At 36.1% G+C, this 19,679-nt stretch overlaps 1 protein-coding gene across 1 annotated transcript in view; it reads right to left on the bottom strand.

The window, feature by feature from the left end:
- The window catches only part of PTPRZ1 (protein tyrosine phosphatase receptor type Z1), a 105,534-nt gene that overhangs the window by 50,707 nt on the left and 35,148 nt on the right, over nucleotides 1-19,679 (bottom strand). Inside the window, exons 3-8 of the mRNA XM_085299700.1 lie at nucleotides 11,394-11,573; nucleotides 9,401-9,552; nucleotides 7,837-7,932; nucleotides 7,506-7,572; nucleotides 4,601-4,758; nucleotides 3,880-4,030 (exon numbers count right to left, since the gene is read on the bottom strand). Of these exons, the coding sequence (XP_085155826.1) occupies nucleotides 3,880-4,030; nucleotides 4,601-4,758; nucleotides 7,506-7,572; nucleotides 7,837-7,932; nucleotides 9,401-9,552; nucleotides 11,394-11,573 (804 nt within the window). The remainder of the gene's footprint in view (nucleotides 1-3,879; nucleotides 4,031-4,600; nucleotides 4,759-7,505; nucleotides 7,573-7,836; nucleotides 7,933-9,400; nucleotides 9,553-11,393; nucleotides 11,574-19,679) is intronic.

Here is a 19,679-nt window from a genome sequence, read left to right on the forward strand (position 1 = left end):
AATTACATGTGGATTTAAGTGTTTTCTGAGCTCAACACACAGTATGAATAAATATGGGTATAGTTTAGAGGGAACATTGGATAACTCAGGATTTTTTTCATATTTGTTGCTTTCTTTTACTAATTAAAAGTAAAATTTAATTTTCAATTAAATTCAGTTCACAAATAATGTACTTGGACCCAAAGGAATGTAACCCTATAACCATAGAAATTTTGAGATTTTGCTTGCTTTGAATGAAAAGTGAATCTCTACAGTTCTAGTTCAATATGAGTTTGAGTTTTTTTCTCTAAAATCTGAATTTTCAATTGTGGAAGCTGTGAAATCACTGCATACAAATTAAGTCATGACTGATTTTATAGATCCTATGTTACAGAGTGTGGCACAGAGTAGGTATTTTATATTCCCAGGTTACTCTACTTCTTTATGGAAGTGGAGAGGCAAGGCAGATATGTCAGGAAAAAGTAGCCTAAACCAGAGGAAATGTCTTGAGTTCTTGAGTGTTACCCCTGTTCCTGCATGAGAATCTACTGAAAATAACCGCTGAGTTTTACAAGGTTCTATTTTGCAGGCCAAAATAAGTGGACATGTTGACAAATATTTTTTATCAATATGTATTGTCTGTCTTCATCCTGAAGAACTCATTTTTTTTATATCTTTACTAAATCCAGTAATATGAATAAGAATGCTATTTCTACACTTACCAATAGGACATTACTGTACAGCGGGTGAAAAGTTATGTAACGAACCCAGTATCTATCAATATAGTTCTCAGGTTGATAGGAATAAACGATGATTTCTAGCTATAAATGGATATTCATGCAAGCTGAGGCTGGTAGAAATAAAGGGCTAAAATTTCAAGAAGTTTTTTGAATTGAATCATCAAGGATCCTTTTTCAGGATCAGCTATTTTAATCTAGTTCTTACATACGTATGTGCATATATACATATCACACAGGAAAATTACATGTATCACTATGCAGGCCTGAAGAATGAAATATCTTCCATATCCTCAGTAAAGCAGTTCTTACACAGCAAAAATGTTGAGTTTGTCACAGTGTGAAAATTTTGTATAGTATATTGCTGAAACTTGTTTAATTCAGAGATTATTTTAGCCTTTCTAAGAAAGCTTTGTTCTGTTTAAAAAATAGTATGTATTAACAACAGTAATAAATCAAGCAGTTAATCTACTGCTTAATAGGAGTCTGCATTGAATATTATACACGAGAAAACTGGGATCCCAAGTTTCATAATACTGAATTCATTTTTCAGTTAGGTACTTGAATAAGTCCCACTCTTGCCAGACAAGAGACAACTCTCCTGTGTTGTCTAAAAGATTTTCAATTTTTTTTCTTTTGACTACAAGAACTTAGTTATATCAAATAAGAAATATGTAAGCCTATTCACTCTTAAAGATTTATTCATGTTACACTTTTTATATCTCAGCATTTAAGTTTAATGATGCCTAGGACTTTTCATTTATCTTCCATTAAAATGCAAATGTAAAATGCAAATGTAAATGCTCTTCTAATGCTGTACATTAAAAAAATCCAGTAACTGCATTTTGCGTCTATATATGCATGTGGCATTTTGTGTCTATATATGCTTSTCTGTGTATATTTGCATATTTGTATATGTATGCCTATATGCTGTTGCATATACATACTRCATATAAATATTAACATATATGTGAAACAGATATTAATAGGTAGATTTGAAATTTTAGTGGCCTCCTCCTGTTCCCCTTTGCCTATGGCCAAAACAGAATTTTTAATCAACAATTAGTTACTTTAAATATCTAGTTCGGAATGAATGCTACATGTGTTTGTTGCCAGGGTGATGCGAGTGCAGAGTACTTTTTCTTAAACTCAGTAGATTGAAATCCCTTTGTTTTGTGTTATACAAGTCTATCAGTCAACTGTGAAAAAGCTTATTGTCTACCTTGAAACTGGAAACTATAGTAAAAGAAAAATTCTGTGCTCTTGATCTGCTAGGTATGAAATTTTAATTACACACACAGAAGAATTTGGTATGCTCTGTACAACATGTTTAACCATTACATGAAGCTGAAAGTGCTACCAATTTTAAACAGTAAAACTGAATGCAAAAAGGGATCCTAACATCTTTAGGCTGACATTTCTTCCTTATTGGTGTGGATATTGAACTCACAGAAAAGATACCAGACTGACAGAATCTCTCTGTGACAGTGCAGAAACTGGCGTGGTCGGAAGCAACCTCCTACACAGCTTTAACTCCCACTCTGCTGTGGGACAGCATATGAGAAGCTCCTTCAGGTGGTAGCATATGGAATGATAGGAAGGGAGCAAGGGCCCTTCGTACACAGTATTTTGCAGCTTTTATCCTTGTCAGCCTCCATATAAAATTAGGTTAGTGTGGCACAGCTGAAAGCGGCTTCTCTCTATTGCAGCCTGAGCTGGAGAGGTCAAGGCCAAGGTCAAAGCAGTAGTGCAGCTATCTAGGAGGCAAGTGGATTAAAAAGGGCAGCAGAAGTCATGCTCTCTGTCTTCAAGTCCTTTGCCCATGACATTTCTTCACTGTAGACTGACTGCTTTTTACAAAGGACTGAGAAGATTCATTTCTTTCCTACAGCATGAACATTAGGAAAGGTGAACTACACTACAGTATGACTTGTCTCCCAGAGACCTTCATTAAGGAGAAAAATTTGAGGAAGGATTCTCCTTCTTCAAGTAAGGCCAAATCAGCAAAGTCCATGGGAACTTTATTTTGAAATAGCAATTTATTTATCATAATTTGCTTAACTGTTGAAGCTCAATTCTTTATTAATTCTCCACGCTACAAAATTGTAAGTAAACTTCTTGGCATAAACCAGTCTGAAAAATTACAGTTTGTGGGCACACATCTGAGGAGTTTATGAGAAACTGAGGTCAAAACAGAAATGTCTCTGGTCAGTTATAAGAGTGAAGCAGTAAAGTCATTCCGTACTGTGCTGGGAAGCAAACAGCACCATGTGAGCAGGCAGGAGACCCAGTCCTCCGGCACTTCTGAATGATGGACATCTAGCTTTTATGCAAATTCCATACACAGAATCCTTCCAGTCGGAAAAGCAATATCCAACCAGCCAAGGCAAATTAAAATAAAATCATGCTTGTTTCTATTCTGGAAAATACTTACATCACACATTTTAGTCATCTGTACATATCTAATTAATTACAGTTCAGTACAACTGTGTTTAAGAATTTAGACGTATCCCCATCCTAGTAGCAACTCAGCCTCCAGATTAGGTATTTACTGCTAGAGGGCAAATATTCTTCCTTGTGCTTGTGAGTGTAAAAATAATTTACTTACGTATTTAGTGCTAGATCTCGTTTCCCATTACATAACATACTGTTGTGGTGACACAATCTCCACTGAATTCCCTGMGATTTTAGAGTAAAATAGAAAACAGAATTTGGCTTCTGGGATTCTTTCCACCTATCTATCACCTTCTCAGTAGCCTACATGAAATTAGTTTTGTGATATCTCTTCATCTYCCATTGGAGAAGCATCCACATTATACAACTGAGAACCAGATGGGTTTGTAAAATAAAATCCTCTTGTAGCCTATGAGATAGCAGCTTTGTTTAGATCTGAAACACATGAAAAGGGCAGTGCAAAAAAGCTTGAACTGACGTGATCTTCACTGAACGCTTGGTCAAGACAAGCATTTAATTTTCCACTCCATTTAATCTGACATGTTTTATGAGTGCTAGTTTTTTTCCTCTGAAGTGATAGATTTATGAATAATAATAGAGGGTGCTGCTTTCTGCATTTTTTAAAATGAGTATCTTGATACTGGAATGAATTTTGTACTTAAAATTGTCTTTCCACCTATGAAGATAGGAATAAGTGTTCAGTAAATACCTGCTTCATGAATTTCTTCTTGTCCAGTGTAAGAGGAAAACACTTGCCCAAAGAACTTATACTGCTGTTCTCTAAAGTTGTTTTGCAGGTAGTCCATCAGCATAACATAGCCAGACTGCTGCATTGTAAGAACTTCACAGAATACAGCTAACTAAAGCAAATGAGAAAAAAGAAATGTCAGAAGTCATAGCAAATTAACTAGATCCCAGTTACAGGCAAAACCCTGGAGAGGAGATGCTATGTAAACTCTCCCAGTTGACTTCTCTCAGGTGGTACTGAACTTTTTTTTGTCTGTATCAGCAGAGAATCATTACTCCACCTGTATTCCCCAACCACTCTGCTGCTGGAGCTATTCCCGGCCCGTTCACCACCATTTAGCCAGGGGAATATGGAAAGAGCATTTTGCACTCCTCTTAATCAGGGCCAAAAGCTAAGATATCCTTCAGAGTTAGAAAGTACGTTCTTACCGCCTTGTAAGGAAAGCAATGACTGGGAATGTGGTCCTGAACTCAAAAAGGCAAAAGATAACACAAATAATAGATAGAGACAGAGATAGAGACAGATATATTTACTGACTTCAGGAAAACTTAAAAACTAGATAAAAGAAGTATCAGGTTGTTGGTCCAGTAATGAACATCCTGAGCTTTTACCATGTACATAAAAACTGTTTTTCTCTGGAGGTGAGAAGAATTGTTCAGATTTAACACATTAAATGAATTACCTGGTCTTCAGAAATAGTAATGGTATCTTTAAACACAATCCATTCAACTGTTTCAGAGCAGGGAGGAGTTGATAAAGATCCATTATATGTGTAATATTTGTCTGTTGCGTTTGGCAAAAGGTTCAGCAAAATAAATGGCTCTAACGCAGCCTGCTTTCCTGAAAAAAAAAAAACTTTCATAGTCAGATAGTTAAAACATTGCATAAATAGAACTACAACTTTCCAAAAGAGCTTCTGTTATGGGAACAGGCTAATTTTGAGTCTTTTCAGAATCTGACTTCCAGGGAGATTAGCATACAAACAAATTGCTGGGCTTTTTCCATCTAGTTTGAGTAAATATTGATCAATACCAATGTGGTGTATGTGGGAAGATCTAATAAGCTACATCAGTAATAAAGGAACCAGTACACTGGTTCCCAGTAACTCTCTCACTGGTAAGTGTATTAGTATATGTCTGAGATGCCAAATCTTTGTCTCACCAGTGAGCTTCAMAGAAGAAAGAAATACTTTAAATTCTTGTGCTTGGTCTCATGGCAAGGTTTTTAACTTTTCCTGAATTTGGGCAAGCTGTTGCATTCTCACAGGATCTTAACCTCTGTAGAAACTCACTGCCTGGGGAAATGTCACCCTGCTAGAACTGAGTTATATCACTCTTGTTTATAGAAGCGCCCCTTCTGCAGATCAGGGCATTTTAAAATGGTGATAATACAGTGAAAAGCTGTAACAGCTTTACACAAAGCAAGAAAGGAGGAAAAGACCTCCCCCAAGACAGCAGACATTGCTCTCTGTTGTCCTGTGAAAGAAATGTCACCTTTTTCAGGTGATCATTTTACCTTGTCAGCTGAGAGCATGCATGAGGAACAGCTGAGTATCCATTCACAGAAACCAAGTTCATGTTCATATGGCAGAATTTTTCAGTTTGAGATTATTATCAAGGATCTATTTTATTGACAGATGCACCCAAACCAGTATTTTTTCTTTCTATCTTGGAATAAATGTGGATCTTTATGTAAGTCATTTCAATTCAAAATTAGTGATTTTAAATTTCTCCCTCTTTAATAAATATTCACTTATGAATATTTAATGAATATTAATACTGTATGTTAACTTGTGGTTTTCCAGATATATTTCTCCTGGAAACCCTTGGAAGAATTTCTGACCTGTCCTTGTCTTCATAATTCCTTTCAAATTTAGAGAGAACAATGAATTATATCAACAATTTATTATAAAGCATTGATTTTTCCTGTACAGTGACTGTTGTTCCACTGAGTTAAGCTTTAAAAGCTAGTTCTTCCCCTTTCTTTTAGCCACATATAATGAAAGGGAAACATATAGCAGTGTTGAACTATTTATGCTGTTGAACTATTTCTTCTGTTTACATGTTAGCCATCTTCAGATASCAGCTATTATTGCTATCTGGTAAGTGTCTAACTAATGCATTCCTCCTTCAGTAAAAATGAATGGCTAGCCCATTTTAGACAGAGGCTTGTGGACATGAGACTTCTCATTTATACTAAGAATCCTGCTATAAACTTTACACTTTTGGATTTAAAATGCCATTTAATTTGACTGACAGTCTAGAGTCTAAAACCAAACATCAACAAAGAATTATGAGAAACAKTTTGTCTAGAAGGAACAAGACTGTTCCTCTGCAGAGCTTGAGAACTGARTTACTCTAATTCAAAAATGCAAAATACAAGATATGACTGACAGTGATAGATCCCGTATACAGCAGACAAGGACAGATCATGTGCTACACACATTTCTGGAGGATAAACAACTTGATTTATTCATGACCTGAATTTTCAGAGYTCATTTACATTTTATTCAAGAAAATCACATTTTGCTTGTTGCTGAAGTGCCACATACTAGCTGTATTTTGAGTCGTGGTGCCTATAGTTCATAGCTCCTACATCTCCTGCATCCTTGATGTTGGACAGCATCTGCCGTGATAAAATATTCTTTCTTCTTTGTGTTTCATGTAAGAAGATTCTCAAAGATAATGAACCCTAACTGCTTTACATGCCCAGCTCCTCCGTCTTTGTAAGTTATAAAAGTTAGTCCTTGTAATATTTGTTGAACATCTTCTGGAGAGGATCAACTACAATTTTAGCACCATATCTTCAAAAGCTTTTAAGATAATGACACTAACAATCTTTAACACTTTAAGCCCATCAGTCTGAAAGGGTTTTACAAAACACAAGTATTGTTAAGTATAGGGTAACTGAGGCAAAATTAGCCTTTTACTTAGGATCATAGCCGTGGTGCAAGAACATTCCTGCTCAGGACAGCGCACGTTCCTGTTTTTATTTGAAACAATGGTGAAACTGAGTTAGAAATAAGCCCAGATCTTCTTATGCGTTACTCCATAATCTCTGTACTCTGATGTAAAACCATGAGGAATTTTGAAATATTAAAGTGTCAACATTTGGTTTCAATACTGCTAGTGCAAATATAATACAACTGGATCATTTCAGATTTACACAAGGGTTATTGCAAAAAGAATTCATCTCCACAGAGTGTACAGAATACTAATATTCACTCACTCTTGTAAGACACATCTTGGATTGTTGCAATGGGTTTATTTGCCTTCCAACAGTATAAAAAACTCAGAAATGCATGACTAAGAAACCTCACAAAGTAAATCAGATATTTCTCTTGAGTTAGCATTTAGAGTGTTGTAAATTCCTTATKATAGTTATATTTATTCATTTACACTCACTGCTGTTAATACAAATATTCAGTTTTAGGGTAAATCAAATAAATATTTTTTTTTCTAACAAAATAGATCCAACTAAGCTTTAATAATCTGTATAAAACAATCTCTTCAAGAAAAGTTTACATAATTATGCTGAAATGGAATTTAGTCTAATCAATAATCAATAAAACACAGGGATAAACTTACCAAAACGACTAACACTATCTACTCCATTAATGATTGGATTATAATCCGGATTGTCTTCTGGTCCAATCTGTTAAAAAGAAATTGCTGGGTTTTTTTTTTCAGTACAAACTTAATGGAAAAAAAAATCAAAGGTTGCATTTTACCACCAAAACTATAGATGATATAAAGCAAAACAGGCATTTTTGCCTGGTTGCTTTTTAGTGAAAATAAATTAGAAAAATATGTGCAAATTTTTGACTCACTGATCATACACTGGAACCAGTTAAATTCAGTTTGAACATCTGCTGCATTTCAAAGCTTATTTAATGCCACAAAAATATATTTCGTTTACCTCAAACAAAACTGATAAAGCTCTTAACTTTCCATTTCCTTTAATTGCCTCTTCAAAATTTGTAAACTGATCTGCATCATAGCAGTAGATTTGCATCTGTAAATAAAATATATTCAAATGTTACATATATAAAATATATATTAAAAAATCAATGCAGTTACTTATATTCTTAGTCTGAGAAAAATCTTCAACCAATTAATTTAATAACAGTACATGGAACTGTTACACATCTCACATGCATTAACAGAACATACAGAATGGAATTCATCAGCTTTTAGCTATCTACAAACTATCTATCTTAGAAAACCATTAAGTTTGCAGGAACTATCCATTCAAGGAACATATCATTTGCCACCAATCTAGCAAGTCTAGATAACTTGCTTACAATGGACATCTAACTTAGAAGGGAATCTTCAAGTTGGGGTAACCCCCTCAGGAGTTTCGATAAGGCAGAATTTCCCTATGGTATCTGCTTCACAGTAAATTTAGAGAAGTATTGATAATAAAAAACTGCCAGGTATTCTGGGACCTCATTTAAGCGGAGTCCTGGGCATTGGCCTAAGTCCAGCTGCCTCTCTCTGCTCCCTCAGTTGGGAAATCCCTTCCCGTGAAGGGTCACCAATACGAAGCGGGGGTTTGCTACTGCTGCTGCCTTTTCATGAGATGGTGATGGAGGAGAATCTTCTCTTTGATGCCATGGCAGGAGTGTGAGTGGGAATTTTTAAATGGCTGTGAGGTGGAGGAAGCCCAGGGGATGGTCCTGGCCACAGCTCTCCTTGGAGCAGAGGAAGAGAAGAGAGCACCGCAGCCCCATTGCTTTGCTCTGACACAGAAAGCCATAGTGCTTCGAGTGAGGAGCAGCACGGATGCATGCCATAGCTGCACCTTTTTGAGCTGAAAACGATCGCATAGCCACTTTGAGGGTTAAGAGTGCACATTCAGAGTGCCCCCATGGTATTCAGCCCAGCAAAAGTTGCTCCTCTTCTCCTCCGTGTCCCTGAACTTCTGCAAGCTGAGAGGGAGAGCCACTACGTCTGTGGGAAAAGCAGCCAGCCGGGCCTTCCTCAGTGGCGGGGCTGCTGGCCTGGCCGCCCGGGCTCCGTGGGAGCCTTGAACTCCGCTCACGCGGTGGCTCCTGGCCTCCTGGCTCGCCCTCCAGCTCCCAGGTCCAAGCTTGGCCAGGCTGACGGGGCTTTGTCTCGACGAGGCGCAGCGGCTCCTCGCTCCTGCTGACTCYGAACAATGCCCCAGCCGGGAAAAAGCGCCTTTGCACTTTAAATAGCTTATTACTGTGGGATAAGATGGGCCAAGCTCTTAGAAGTTTAACCGTCAGTGGGAGTTTGGCCTTTATCAGATTAGCTGGACCAACTCCTAATGCACTGTTAAAATGCATGTGTGAAAATGTACCGTTTATACATCTTCAGTGTGCCTTACGTTTTCTTTTCAGGTATGTCATTTAAATATTACTAATTGTTAAGTGATGATTATACATTATGAAGCTATTAAATAAGCAGTGTGACTACCTGCAGAAATATAATTCCACAAAATCTATTCTGTACTTTACCTCAAGAGGAAATTTTTGCCCTTCCAAACTATGTTCTGATCCATCTGATGATATGTTGCATTTTCCCCAGTGAAAAGTGATCTTGCTTGCTTTAAAAACTGTGTCTAAGCCACCTCCGCTTACATAATAATCATTTGTCAAGTTAATTTCCACTGAAAAAAGAGAGAAACACAGAGAAAGAGAAAAGGAGGGTCAATATAAAAGCCAGCCAAGGCATCTGTGACTCTAGTAKTTCAGTATTAGACCAAAAGCTAAGCATGTTATAGTTCTTTTCCTGCACTTCATAAGCAATTTGACAGAAAGTTGATTATTAAAGCCAAATAAAGAGTGTGTTAATCCACTATTAACAAAAAGAAATATATTTCATTTCATTTCATGCTGCAACTCACAAAATAATTATCTAGTGAAATGAATTATTTTTATGTACTCCTATCATCTGAAACTAACCACATAATCACACTAACCCAAAGCTCAGAAAATCTGGCTTAACCATGAAACTGTCCTTCTAAGGAAAGAAATTCCCTAAAACAAAAAGCCTCCTGAAAGTATATGCAGTTGTAAGAAAAAGAGATCCCTGCCATTAATTATTAACATAATTTTAGATATATATCATCAGGAAACAYTACAAAAAGAAAATTGTATCCCATTACTAGGAAAACTATCCTGTCTGTGAGAGTCCTCAATTGTGGAACAATTTGGTACAGAAATAGGTGACGATGAGTCTTCACCAGGCTGTAATAGTTACAAACTGTTAAAGGACTGAACATTTTTCTGCTGGAGAGAATTACAAGGATGGAAAAGACACTTCTCTACGTTTGGCTTTTCCACTTTCAGTGACGGTGAATTGTCAGACCTCTTGCTAAAACAGTGATAATGGAGTTCAGCTTCCTTTCATTCCTCTCTTCAAGACCTTGAAGCCAAACTTAACTGAAAGGCTTAGCAAGTTCCTTTCACAATATCTGAATTGTTATAGGATTATAGGGGGGAAAGCTCAGATCACTTTTATGGACTTTAAAGAGTGTTTCCTCAGAGCTCTCTCTAAAGGACAAATGAACTATTTATCTCACCTAGGAGGGCAAGAGGGCAGTAAACAATTCATTGACCAGTATGTAGGAAGTACATGATGGTTCCAAGAACAGAAACCAGGAACAATGACACTAAAATAAAATAAAATGGCAGGCCAAGTGCTCCTACAGTATCTGGTGGAAGCTTAGAGATAGTCATTAAGATATTCTTTACCTATGCCTGAAACAAGAAAAAGTACTTCCAACCAAGCAGTCTGTGATACTAACCTAGATTTATACAGCAAAGTGGTTGTAAAAAAGATTCATTTGGCAATGCAAATTAAGCTTCTTTTATAGTTGGTTAAAATAGGCATTTGTAGGCATAAATTATCTCTTCCTAAAATATATTTCTAAGATAGGTTGGACCATTGGACCATAAAAGCACYTATTTCTCTTCTTTGACTACAATAGGAAGTTGAAGTGTAATTTAGATGCAAGGGTCCATCTTAACAGATGTCTAAAGATAAGGTGAGATGAAGCCCATCCTCCACATTTGAAACCACAGCCAGCCTGTGAAGTGCTTCTAGATGGGCAGGTAATTTATTCATACTTAAAAAGAATCATTTTTGTAAACCTATTGCATATTCTAGTTATGTAGTAGTAGTAGTAAGCATCATTTTGCGGCAAATGCTAAATTGCCGTTTAGCTTCAATAAGGTACTCATGATGAGAAGATAGTAATCATGCGATTGCTCTGGTTCTATCTGCCTGTGCATGAATACATTCCATTTGTGTTTTCTGTTTTAGTGACTTCTCTATTACGCTTGGCCACTGCCATCACCTATTTTTTTCTTTTATGGATGAACTCAGAAAAGCAAATGCTAGGGAAAAAGAAAACGGAAAATGAAAAAACATTAAAAGCTCTTGGCTGACTGTCCTCTATCAATTTTCTGACTCATTTAACTCCATACATGAAATTGGAGTTTTTACCTGTTTTGCCAGTATTGTGAATGAAAGTGTCTTCCAAAGTTTCTTTTTCCCACCCATGGAATTTAAGTTTCTTCAGATTCACATTTACTTGGGTAAGATCTTCATCTATATTAATAGGAGATTGTTTGGCACCATTGCAGGATGAATATTTCTTTCCCCAGTTCTTTTGGTTCAAAGTTCCTAGAAATGAAAACATTTAAAGTAAACAGTTACATACATTGATTGGGACATTTAAATCCTAAACTGGTTCTAAATATTATTTAAAACTTTTATTTTTAATATAGGAATGTTAAGACATAATTTGTGTCTGTGTCTGTTCTTAATCTGTGATCAGATTTTTCTTCTTAGGCCTCCATGAGTAGTACAATACTCAGCACACAAAACTTGCACTCTAACTTTCAGAATTAGGTTACCTTTTGACCATTTTGAAAGTGAAGCATTTACAATTTTGAATCCCCAGGGAAAGAAGAACATAGAAAAACTCACACACAGTATATAGCAATGAAAAATAAAATAGGAATTAAATAAATTTTCAGATGAAACAAACTGTAATTCAAAATCTTTGGGAACTGCTGCAAAATCTTCCTTTCTAAACAGCTCTTTTAATCATAAAAACATTGCTAACTTCCCTTCTGCACATGGATGTCAACCAGCCAATAAGATGTTTAAATAAATCCTTATGCAAATTAAAGAAAGAAAAGTGATTTCACCCTGAAAAGGAAAAAGGCTAGTGATGCTATGGCTAGAGAGAGGGGATATATGGCCAGGTTTTGCACATAGAGGACTCCATAAGCTCTCCAGCCATTTCTCTACACTGCAGCCAGACAAGAGAGAACGGGAAGCCTTGTGCTTCAGCAGGGCACATCTGCCAGCGGACAGGGCATCATCACGGCATTGCACTACAGACAATTTTATACACAGATGACATGGATGCAAACTGCAGGTCCTTGAATCACAACAATATTTTCCATGAAAAATGCTCAGGTACTCAAGAGATTAGTGCAGTGAGTTCAGAGATGTTCTGAGAATGTTTTGATTATATGTTTATATAATACAGTAACATACACAATACTATATTTTTTGTGTATTTACACACGCACATACACACAAATAAATACTTCTTCCTAATAATTCTGGTAACACTTCAACAGGCCAATTAAAACCGATGGTTGACTGTACAGACATACAAAAATGTAATTATTTCACTTAGCTAGTAGTTAAGAGCTAATATTAGTGCATTCAATGCACACATTTGAATGCTATTAGATGTGCTGAAATGAGGCGGTGCTCTTTTTTAGGCTGCTGTAGTACATCCCAGTCTGTCTGTGGAAGATTTGCTGTACTGTATGCCAGGCAAGGACAGGCCTCATATTGCACAAGGAAAACTCAGAAAAGGAGACGAAATGCAGCCAATACTGTAACCATGACAATAGGCAGTAATACAAGATGCTCATCTGGATAGCTAGAACCTAGAAACAAAGTTGAGCTAAATTATTCAAGAAGCACTGAGTAAAGCAAGTTACCAGTATCACCTTGCCACCCCAGAAGTACTGCAGGTCAAATGGTATATAAACTCATTTACGTGTTTCAAACAGGAACAGAAGAAACTGTTAGGCATAACATCCAAGGGAACCAAAATGAGTTTTAGTCATAAYGTGATGAATCTGAGTTTCCTGCAGCTAAGGATTACAGCTCTGTACTGGCCCCCTTGGGAGTATCATATTGTGTAAGCTTTCCAGCTCCTCCTCAAGTAATGCTTTTCCYGGACATTAACCATGAGTTATAGTTTACCACCTGGGAAAATAATGTAAGATTCTGATTTCTAATGTATTTGTCATAAGAAAAGAGTGGCTAATAATATTCCACTTTCTCTCTCAAAAGCCTCCCTGAGCAGATTTTGAGTCCAAGTCAACCACAACTTGGCGATGAATCTGCTAAGATCTCCTATAGCAAATTCACAATTATTGATGGCTTTTAAATCCAAGAAATCTAATTTATTTGAATATAAGCTAGAATAATTAACTTTTTAGAAAGCAGAGCTTTCAGACAGGGTCAGACAGAACAGAAGTAACAAGCATTAGTACACAATTCTCGGCTTGCCCCTTGCATCCTTTCAGACAGGCCCTTGTTTCCAGGTTGGGTTTCAGCCAACTCGGTGATTTTCCAAGCTGCAGCAAACTCTTCAGATCCCTCTCTGGCTCTTTGAAAGCTGCTGCCACTTTTGGCCAGGCTAGCTGGCCATAGCCACCCATCTGAAGTCAGCCTGTGTCCTCCACTCTGTGCAGTGCTTCTTTCACTCCCTCCTTTACTCATAGCCCATGATTTCCAGAAGCTCCTGCAGTCTGCCCCAGGGAGAAGCAATATTCTCTCTCTTCCCACTGACCTACCCACTGCCCTTGTGCACATGCAACCTTTCCTTCAGGACATCATTGTGAATCTTTTTCCAATACGTGTTTCCCTTATTCTGCTCTTTCTACCAGTGACACTATAATTAATTGATCAAGAATTCTACTTGTTTCTCTCTCTTGCTTCTGCACTTTTGGGCACTTTCTTCCATGTTTATTTTAAGGAATGCAAACTTCCCCAATTTTTCCCTTGAAATTCCCTGCTATACACTATCAAGTTCAATTAAAACAAACATATTAAAAATAAAGAAATTATAATCTCCTTCCACTTTTTCTAGTTTCATATGTTGTATTTCAGGATTTGTTATACAGAATGCAAATTTGTTGACTTGGTAGTCTTATTACTATCTGTGCCTCAACACATAATACAACAAATCCCTAGCGCAAAGTTAATGATAACAATAGTAATCTTCACACACCCCAAAAGATAGTGTTGTGCCAACATTATAATCCATCATGGCATCCTGACTCAGAGTATGTGGAGTTATGCAGGATGCCAGCTGTAGGCAGTATAGCAACGCCTGTGGCCCAACTGAGGAAGTTTGTTCTTTCATTCTGGATGTGAAGAATCGTTAGTATTGCCAGGAAGAAAACAGAAGTTAGAAGGCATGGTCTGATGAAAAACATTATTTCCTGTTTCCCAGAAAGACCTCAATCCTATGAGGYGGGCTTGCTAAAATGATTTGATAATAGTCTACTTTTTCTTCTATGTAGAAACAATGGCAAATTAGTCAAGCAACTTATTGTATAAAAAAGATTCCCTTTCATAATGAGCTTTGCAGTTTGCCCCTTATTGAAATCTTATGACATCTGCAAATCCTCCTGCCCCAAAGAAACTTTTAGAACAGTGATCTTCATGTGATTACATGTTGCAATATACTTGCCAGTAGTCATGGTAAGAAGCTAATCTGTGCATGCTATATATGAAGGAGATGCAAATATTGTTCCTGATGATACTCTCTGATTAACAAAAAGAAAAATACCTATTGTAGTTCTATGAAGGTTAATTGAAATCACTCAAGAATAAAAGTACTTCTACAGTTGCAAAAGACAAGAGATAAGACTTCTCATTAAGACAAATTAACCAAAATCCCCAAATCAATGCCCCTGCTGGCAAATTTGAMTAAGTATGTGACAACTTTTAATCATTTTTTATTTGTGGTCAAACAATTGGCGTAACTGAAAAACTAAATAAGCAACGAACAATATTATTGTCTACAATTGCAGAATTACACACAAGTGACCTTAGCACAGAGTAACACAGGCAACATGGGAGCTGTTTTTTGCAAATGATGCAAAGCCTTCTCTGAAGTAGAACAAGCTATAGGAAAAAATGATACTGAACTCACTAATGGGGACCAAGATTCCGTGTTCATTCCATATGTTGAGGAAAAACAGATATATAACTAGTGAGAAGTTGTATTATTATGAAAGGCTATGAAATTAAACATAAACAGGCTCCTGCTGGAGTAGGAATATAGGGAATTCCTGCAGTTCAGTCATGATGGTTCAAAGTATATTTGAATAGTAAAATACATGTTTTTGCATAAATCCTGCAAGTGTTGGAGCAGATATTGGCTGTGTTAGCAGCCAATGTTAGCAAGTAGTGGAGATCAAGAGAAGTGGATTTATAGAGTGAAACAGTGAGGCTGAGAACCAGATGTCCACAGTATTTCAGAAGGTTTTTACCTCAGAGACTCTCTCTGTGTGGTCCCACAAGCTGAACGCCCATTAGCAGTTAAAATGCATTAGGTGCACATTTTCTGTTTAACTTCAGCTGAGATGACTCCAAGTCTCACACTTTGAGACAACTTTGCCGTGTGAGCCAAAACCTGGTAAGTGGCGAGCAAGCAAGAGATTTGCTTCAAAAGTCCACTCCTGATCTAAACTAAAACATTACTGTAAATGCACCCACTGTAGGCAGCAGGTGGTGAAGCTGCTGTAGTTTACATGACTTGCAGAAAGCCAAAGTAAAAGAGAAAAAAACAAATGTTTCTAAACAAGAGCAGATTGCTTTAGTGTAGGTGTTATAATGGAAATCATAAATCAATGTGAGCCATTTTGAAAAATATTGTTGGAACGGAGCTTTGAAAATGAATTTCCCCAAACTGTGCTTTGCTCAGAAAGAAATCTGAGAAGAATAAACATGTGCATGATACAACTCGAAATGTGCACAGAGAAAGCAATGTTTGTCAAAACTGTCAGCTCTGAAGAAGGAACTGACAATTCACAATGAATAAAAATGTGCCTGAACACAGCAGATTACAGGTTACATGGAAGACTGCTAATACCTTAACACCTCTTCTTGCCCAGGACAGAATGTCCAAAGAAATTTTTTTTATCTGTTTTTTTTTTTAGGAATCGTTGATATGGAGCTCTTTGCCTCATCCTTAGCCTCGCTGATCTCAACTCTGCCAGGAGAGTCCAATTCTTGCCTTGTACTCYACTCAAAAGACTGCTGCAGTCTTTGGAAAATCTGGCCCATAATATGTTACTACACTTCTATCTTTTGTTAAAATACTTGAAAGAAAAGCTTCTGTCACATAATTCTGCATGTCAGTAACCCAAGCAAGTTGAAAGAGAGAGCTGTGAAGCTGTGTGGGCTGCGGTCCCCTCAGCAGCTTGCCAGAAGAGGTGCTTCTCAGAGTGCTAACACACCACTATGCATGTGTCCACTGGGCTATAAACCACCTCTGTGAGCGTAGTTATCTACTATGATATATACCAAGAATGTAAAATTTAAACCTTGAACCAAAGGAACCTGATTCTAAATACATGAAACAAATACTCTGTATTTCCTGTTCTTACTGAACATAGATATAGTTTCTGAAGAAACAGGCTGTTAATAATAAAGCTTTGGCTTTATGGGACTAATAGTGATGTCAGAAAAGTATATTCGCGAGGAGACAAGTTTTAGTTGGAAGCACTACCAACACTAGTAAGTGTTGTTCTGACACCAGAGGTTGCATTCCTAGGTCTCATTAGGATCATGTTTCATGTGAATGAAGATAAACTTTGTGTGTGTGCCCTGAGGAACTGTAAGAAGCCTTAAAGTTAATGACAGTTACAGAAAAAGAAATGTTTTAAACACACATCAAAGGGAAGAAGCCATACTTTGTAGATAYAAGCTTTGAAATACTGAAAAGCTAAAAGCATTCCTGTTAAGAATAGATTTAGTTCACAACTCAACTCTTACCCACTGCAAAGTATAAACACTGCCTCTGAAACTGGCAATATAGCCTGAGTGAAATAAAGGTAGTACAGAAATAATCATAAGTCTGATCCACATTTTCTATTGCTTCTACCTCACTTACTATTTTGCAAATTAAGCTGTTGAGAACCCTATGGTTTATATTATAGATGACAGAAAAGAGAGATGGCTATTTTAACTCTACTTAATTTTTCCGACTCTGTTTTTCATCACTTTTGCTTCTTTCATSATATAATTACTTTTATAGAGAAGTTTGAAAATGTATGGGGAATGAAGGATGTCCCTGTTGTGTGAACTGCTAGAAATGGATCTGATTTATCAAAAATCTTACCACTTTGAAAGGGCTAAGTGATTTAAAGTTTTTTTTTGTTTGTTTGTTTTTTAAGCAAACTCATTTTAACCCAAGATATCAGAAATAAGGCTATGAAAAGATGTGGGTACTTAAACTGGGACAAAGTTTAAACTTAGATGTCCAAGATGTCCAAAATCTGTTCTGAACACCAAACTTCATTTCTTACCTCTTTGTTTCTGATTCACATTGTGCATACAAACTAGATCACCACAGCAGACACGGCTAATGCATTCAGCCTGTTACGGAAAACTGTACAACACAGTTTTTCATCCTCCAAGTTAGAAGAGTAATTTCAATTCACATTTCAGATTAAGTACGTAAAGAGCTGGACCAAAAGAGAGGTACTGCCAATACTAGTCTTGTGATTCTAGTTATAACTCATGTTATAACGGTCCTAACGTGAACAGTTTTATTCTGGGGAAACATTTTGGTCTWCAGAAATGAAAGGTTTGTTTTACGTATTACTAAGCAAAAAACAAAATTTMTATTTCATCTTGATGTGCATTAGAAAGGTTTTTGGGTTTCATGTTTCCCCCTCCCTCCTCTCCAATTTGGCCATYTAACCAAAACCCTAATGATTCTCACAGCCCTTTCATTAAGCTTTCTATAAGTTTTTCAGACTGAAAAAAGTCCATATTTAAAGGGGTGATTTTGAACACTTTTTAAGTGTTCAAAAATGAAAGTAATTATACTGGTTGTGYTAAGGAGAGTCAGACCAAAGATTAACTGCATGGCCACTCTGAAAAACTTTCATATTTTTTAAACCATCAAAGCTCAACACTAATAAAGTAATTTGCTTTTAAATGAACAGAAGTCAAATATAGTTATAGATTTTTTTTTGCACAAATACAGTGATAGAAAAAATAATCTATTTTACATATTTTTACATGTTTTACTACTATAAGATTTAATAATTCMAATGAAGCAAATAAATGAACAAAACATTCTTGTTACTTTGCAATTAGATGCATTCAGGCCAGTCAAAACATCTAATTTATTATTTTGTTTAGCACCTTATTTCTGATTTTCATATCTAAATATCACCATACATACATTTTAGGTTAATATATTTCAATATGTGCACACAAAAAGACAATATACACTGTATAGAAACAGGCAAATACGGACTTAACTTTAGGAGAATACCCTAAAAGATGGCACAACACAAATCCATCTTYAGTCGAACTCTGATACGCTCATTTTTTGTGCTCCTCATATGAAACATGCTTGATCACTTACCTCTTATYGAAATCTAACTAGCAGGCGAGAAAAAATCTGATGAAACTTTTTTTTTATCTTCAAATTATCAGACCTATAATTTTGTATATATTGTAGTGGCATAACTTTCTGGAATATTATCCAGGGCAACTTAGAAACCTGGTAATTTGTGTTTTGTAAAATGTTTCTGCAAAAATATTTGCAGAAAATAAACAATAGTCCAGTGACACAGGTGCCAGAAATGTTAAATTAAAAATATGTATATATTCTGAGTAGAACAAATAAACAATCTAATATTTGTTTTGCATGAATGAAAACATTTTTTGCAACCTCAAATGAAATATTTGGATTTGCTTTTAAATTTTAACCTTTTAAAATTCCTTTTTCCTCTATATCAATGCTAGTAATTTTCAAAAAAAAAATTTTGTTTCCAGATTAAAAAAATTACTGTTTGCTTTGATATTAATGAAAGAAAACAGTCTGRATTTTCCATATTTTCTCATATTTTTATCTTACTTATTTGTGCCTAAACTTTGTGCTTCCTCCACATCTCCAGTCACTGAGACATTGCTCAATAAAATAATCCCAAATCAACCAAGTGAGAAAATATTTTCTTTTTTTTCATTCCATCCCCGCAAAATAAACATCATCAAATTATAATTGYTGAAATAGATAAAAAGGAAAATTGTATGCAGTATTACAAATAGGGTGGCTTTCTGSTGGTTAGTTAGAAAATACATAATCAAATGCTTCTGTGCCAGAGACATACATGAGATAATCACTGATGCTCCATTTGCAGTGCACTCAATGARATAGATGTTTAGATTAGGAGAAATACTACAGGTGAAAGTCATCCAATTCAATTTAAGGTTGAGTGTCTCTTCTCCATTATTCTCATCCCACTACTCCTGAGTTCACACATAAATGCTCCCAATCATGTAGCAATATATAATGAAAAATTGCCAATTATTTTTGTTAATTAACATAGTTCTGATAGCTTTGAATCATAGTTTCGATAATTGACATAGCTCTTAGCTGTATTTTTCAAGTAAGTTTTAAGCAGAAAATTTGGGATTTTGTCAACTGGAAAGAATCCAGTT

The sequence above is a fragment of the Rhea americana genome, unplaced genomic scaffold (genome assembly GCF_003343005.1).
Source record: "Rhea americana isolate MKP2758 unplaced genomic scaffold, rheAme1 scaffold_152, whole genome shotgun sequence".
NCBI classification, from domain to species: domain Eukaryota; kingdom Metazoa; phylum Chordata; class Aves; order Rheiformes; family Rheidae; genus Rhea; species Rhea americana.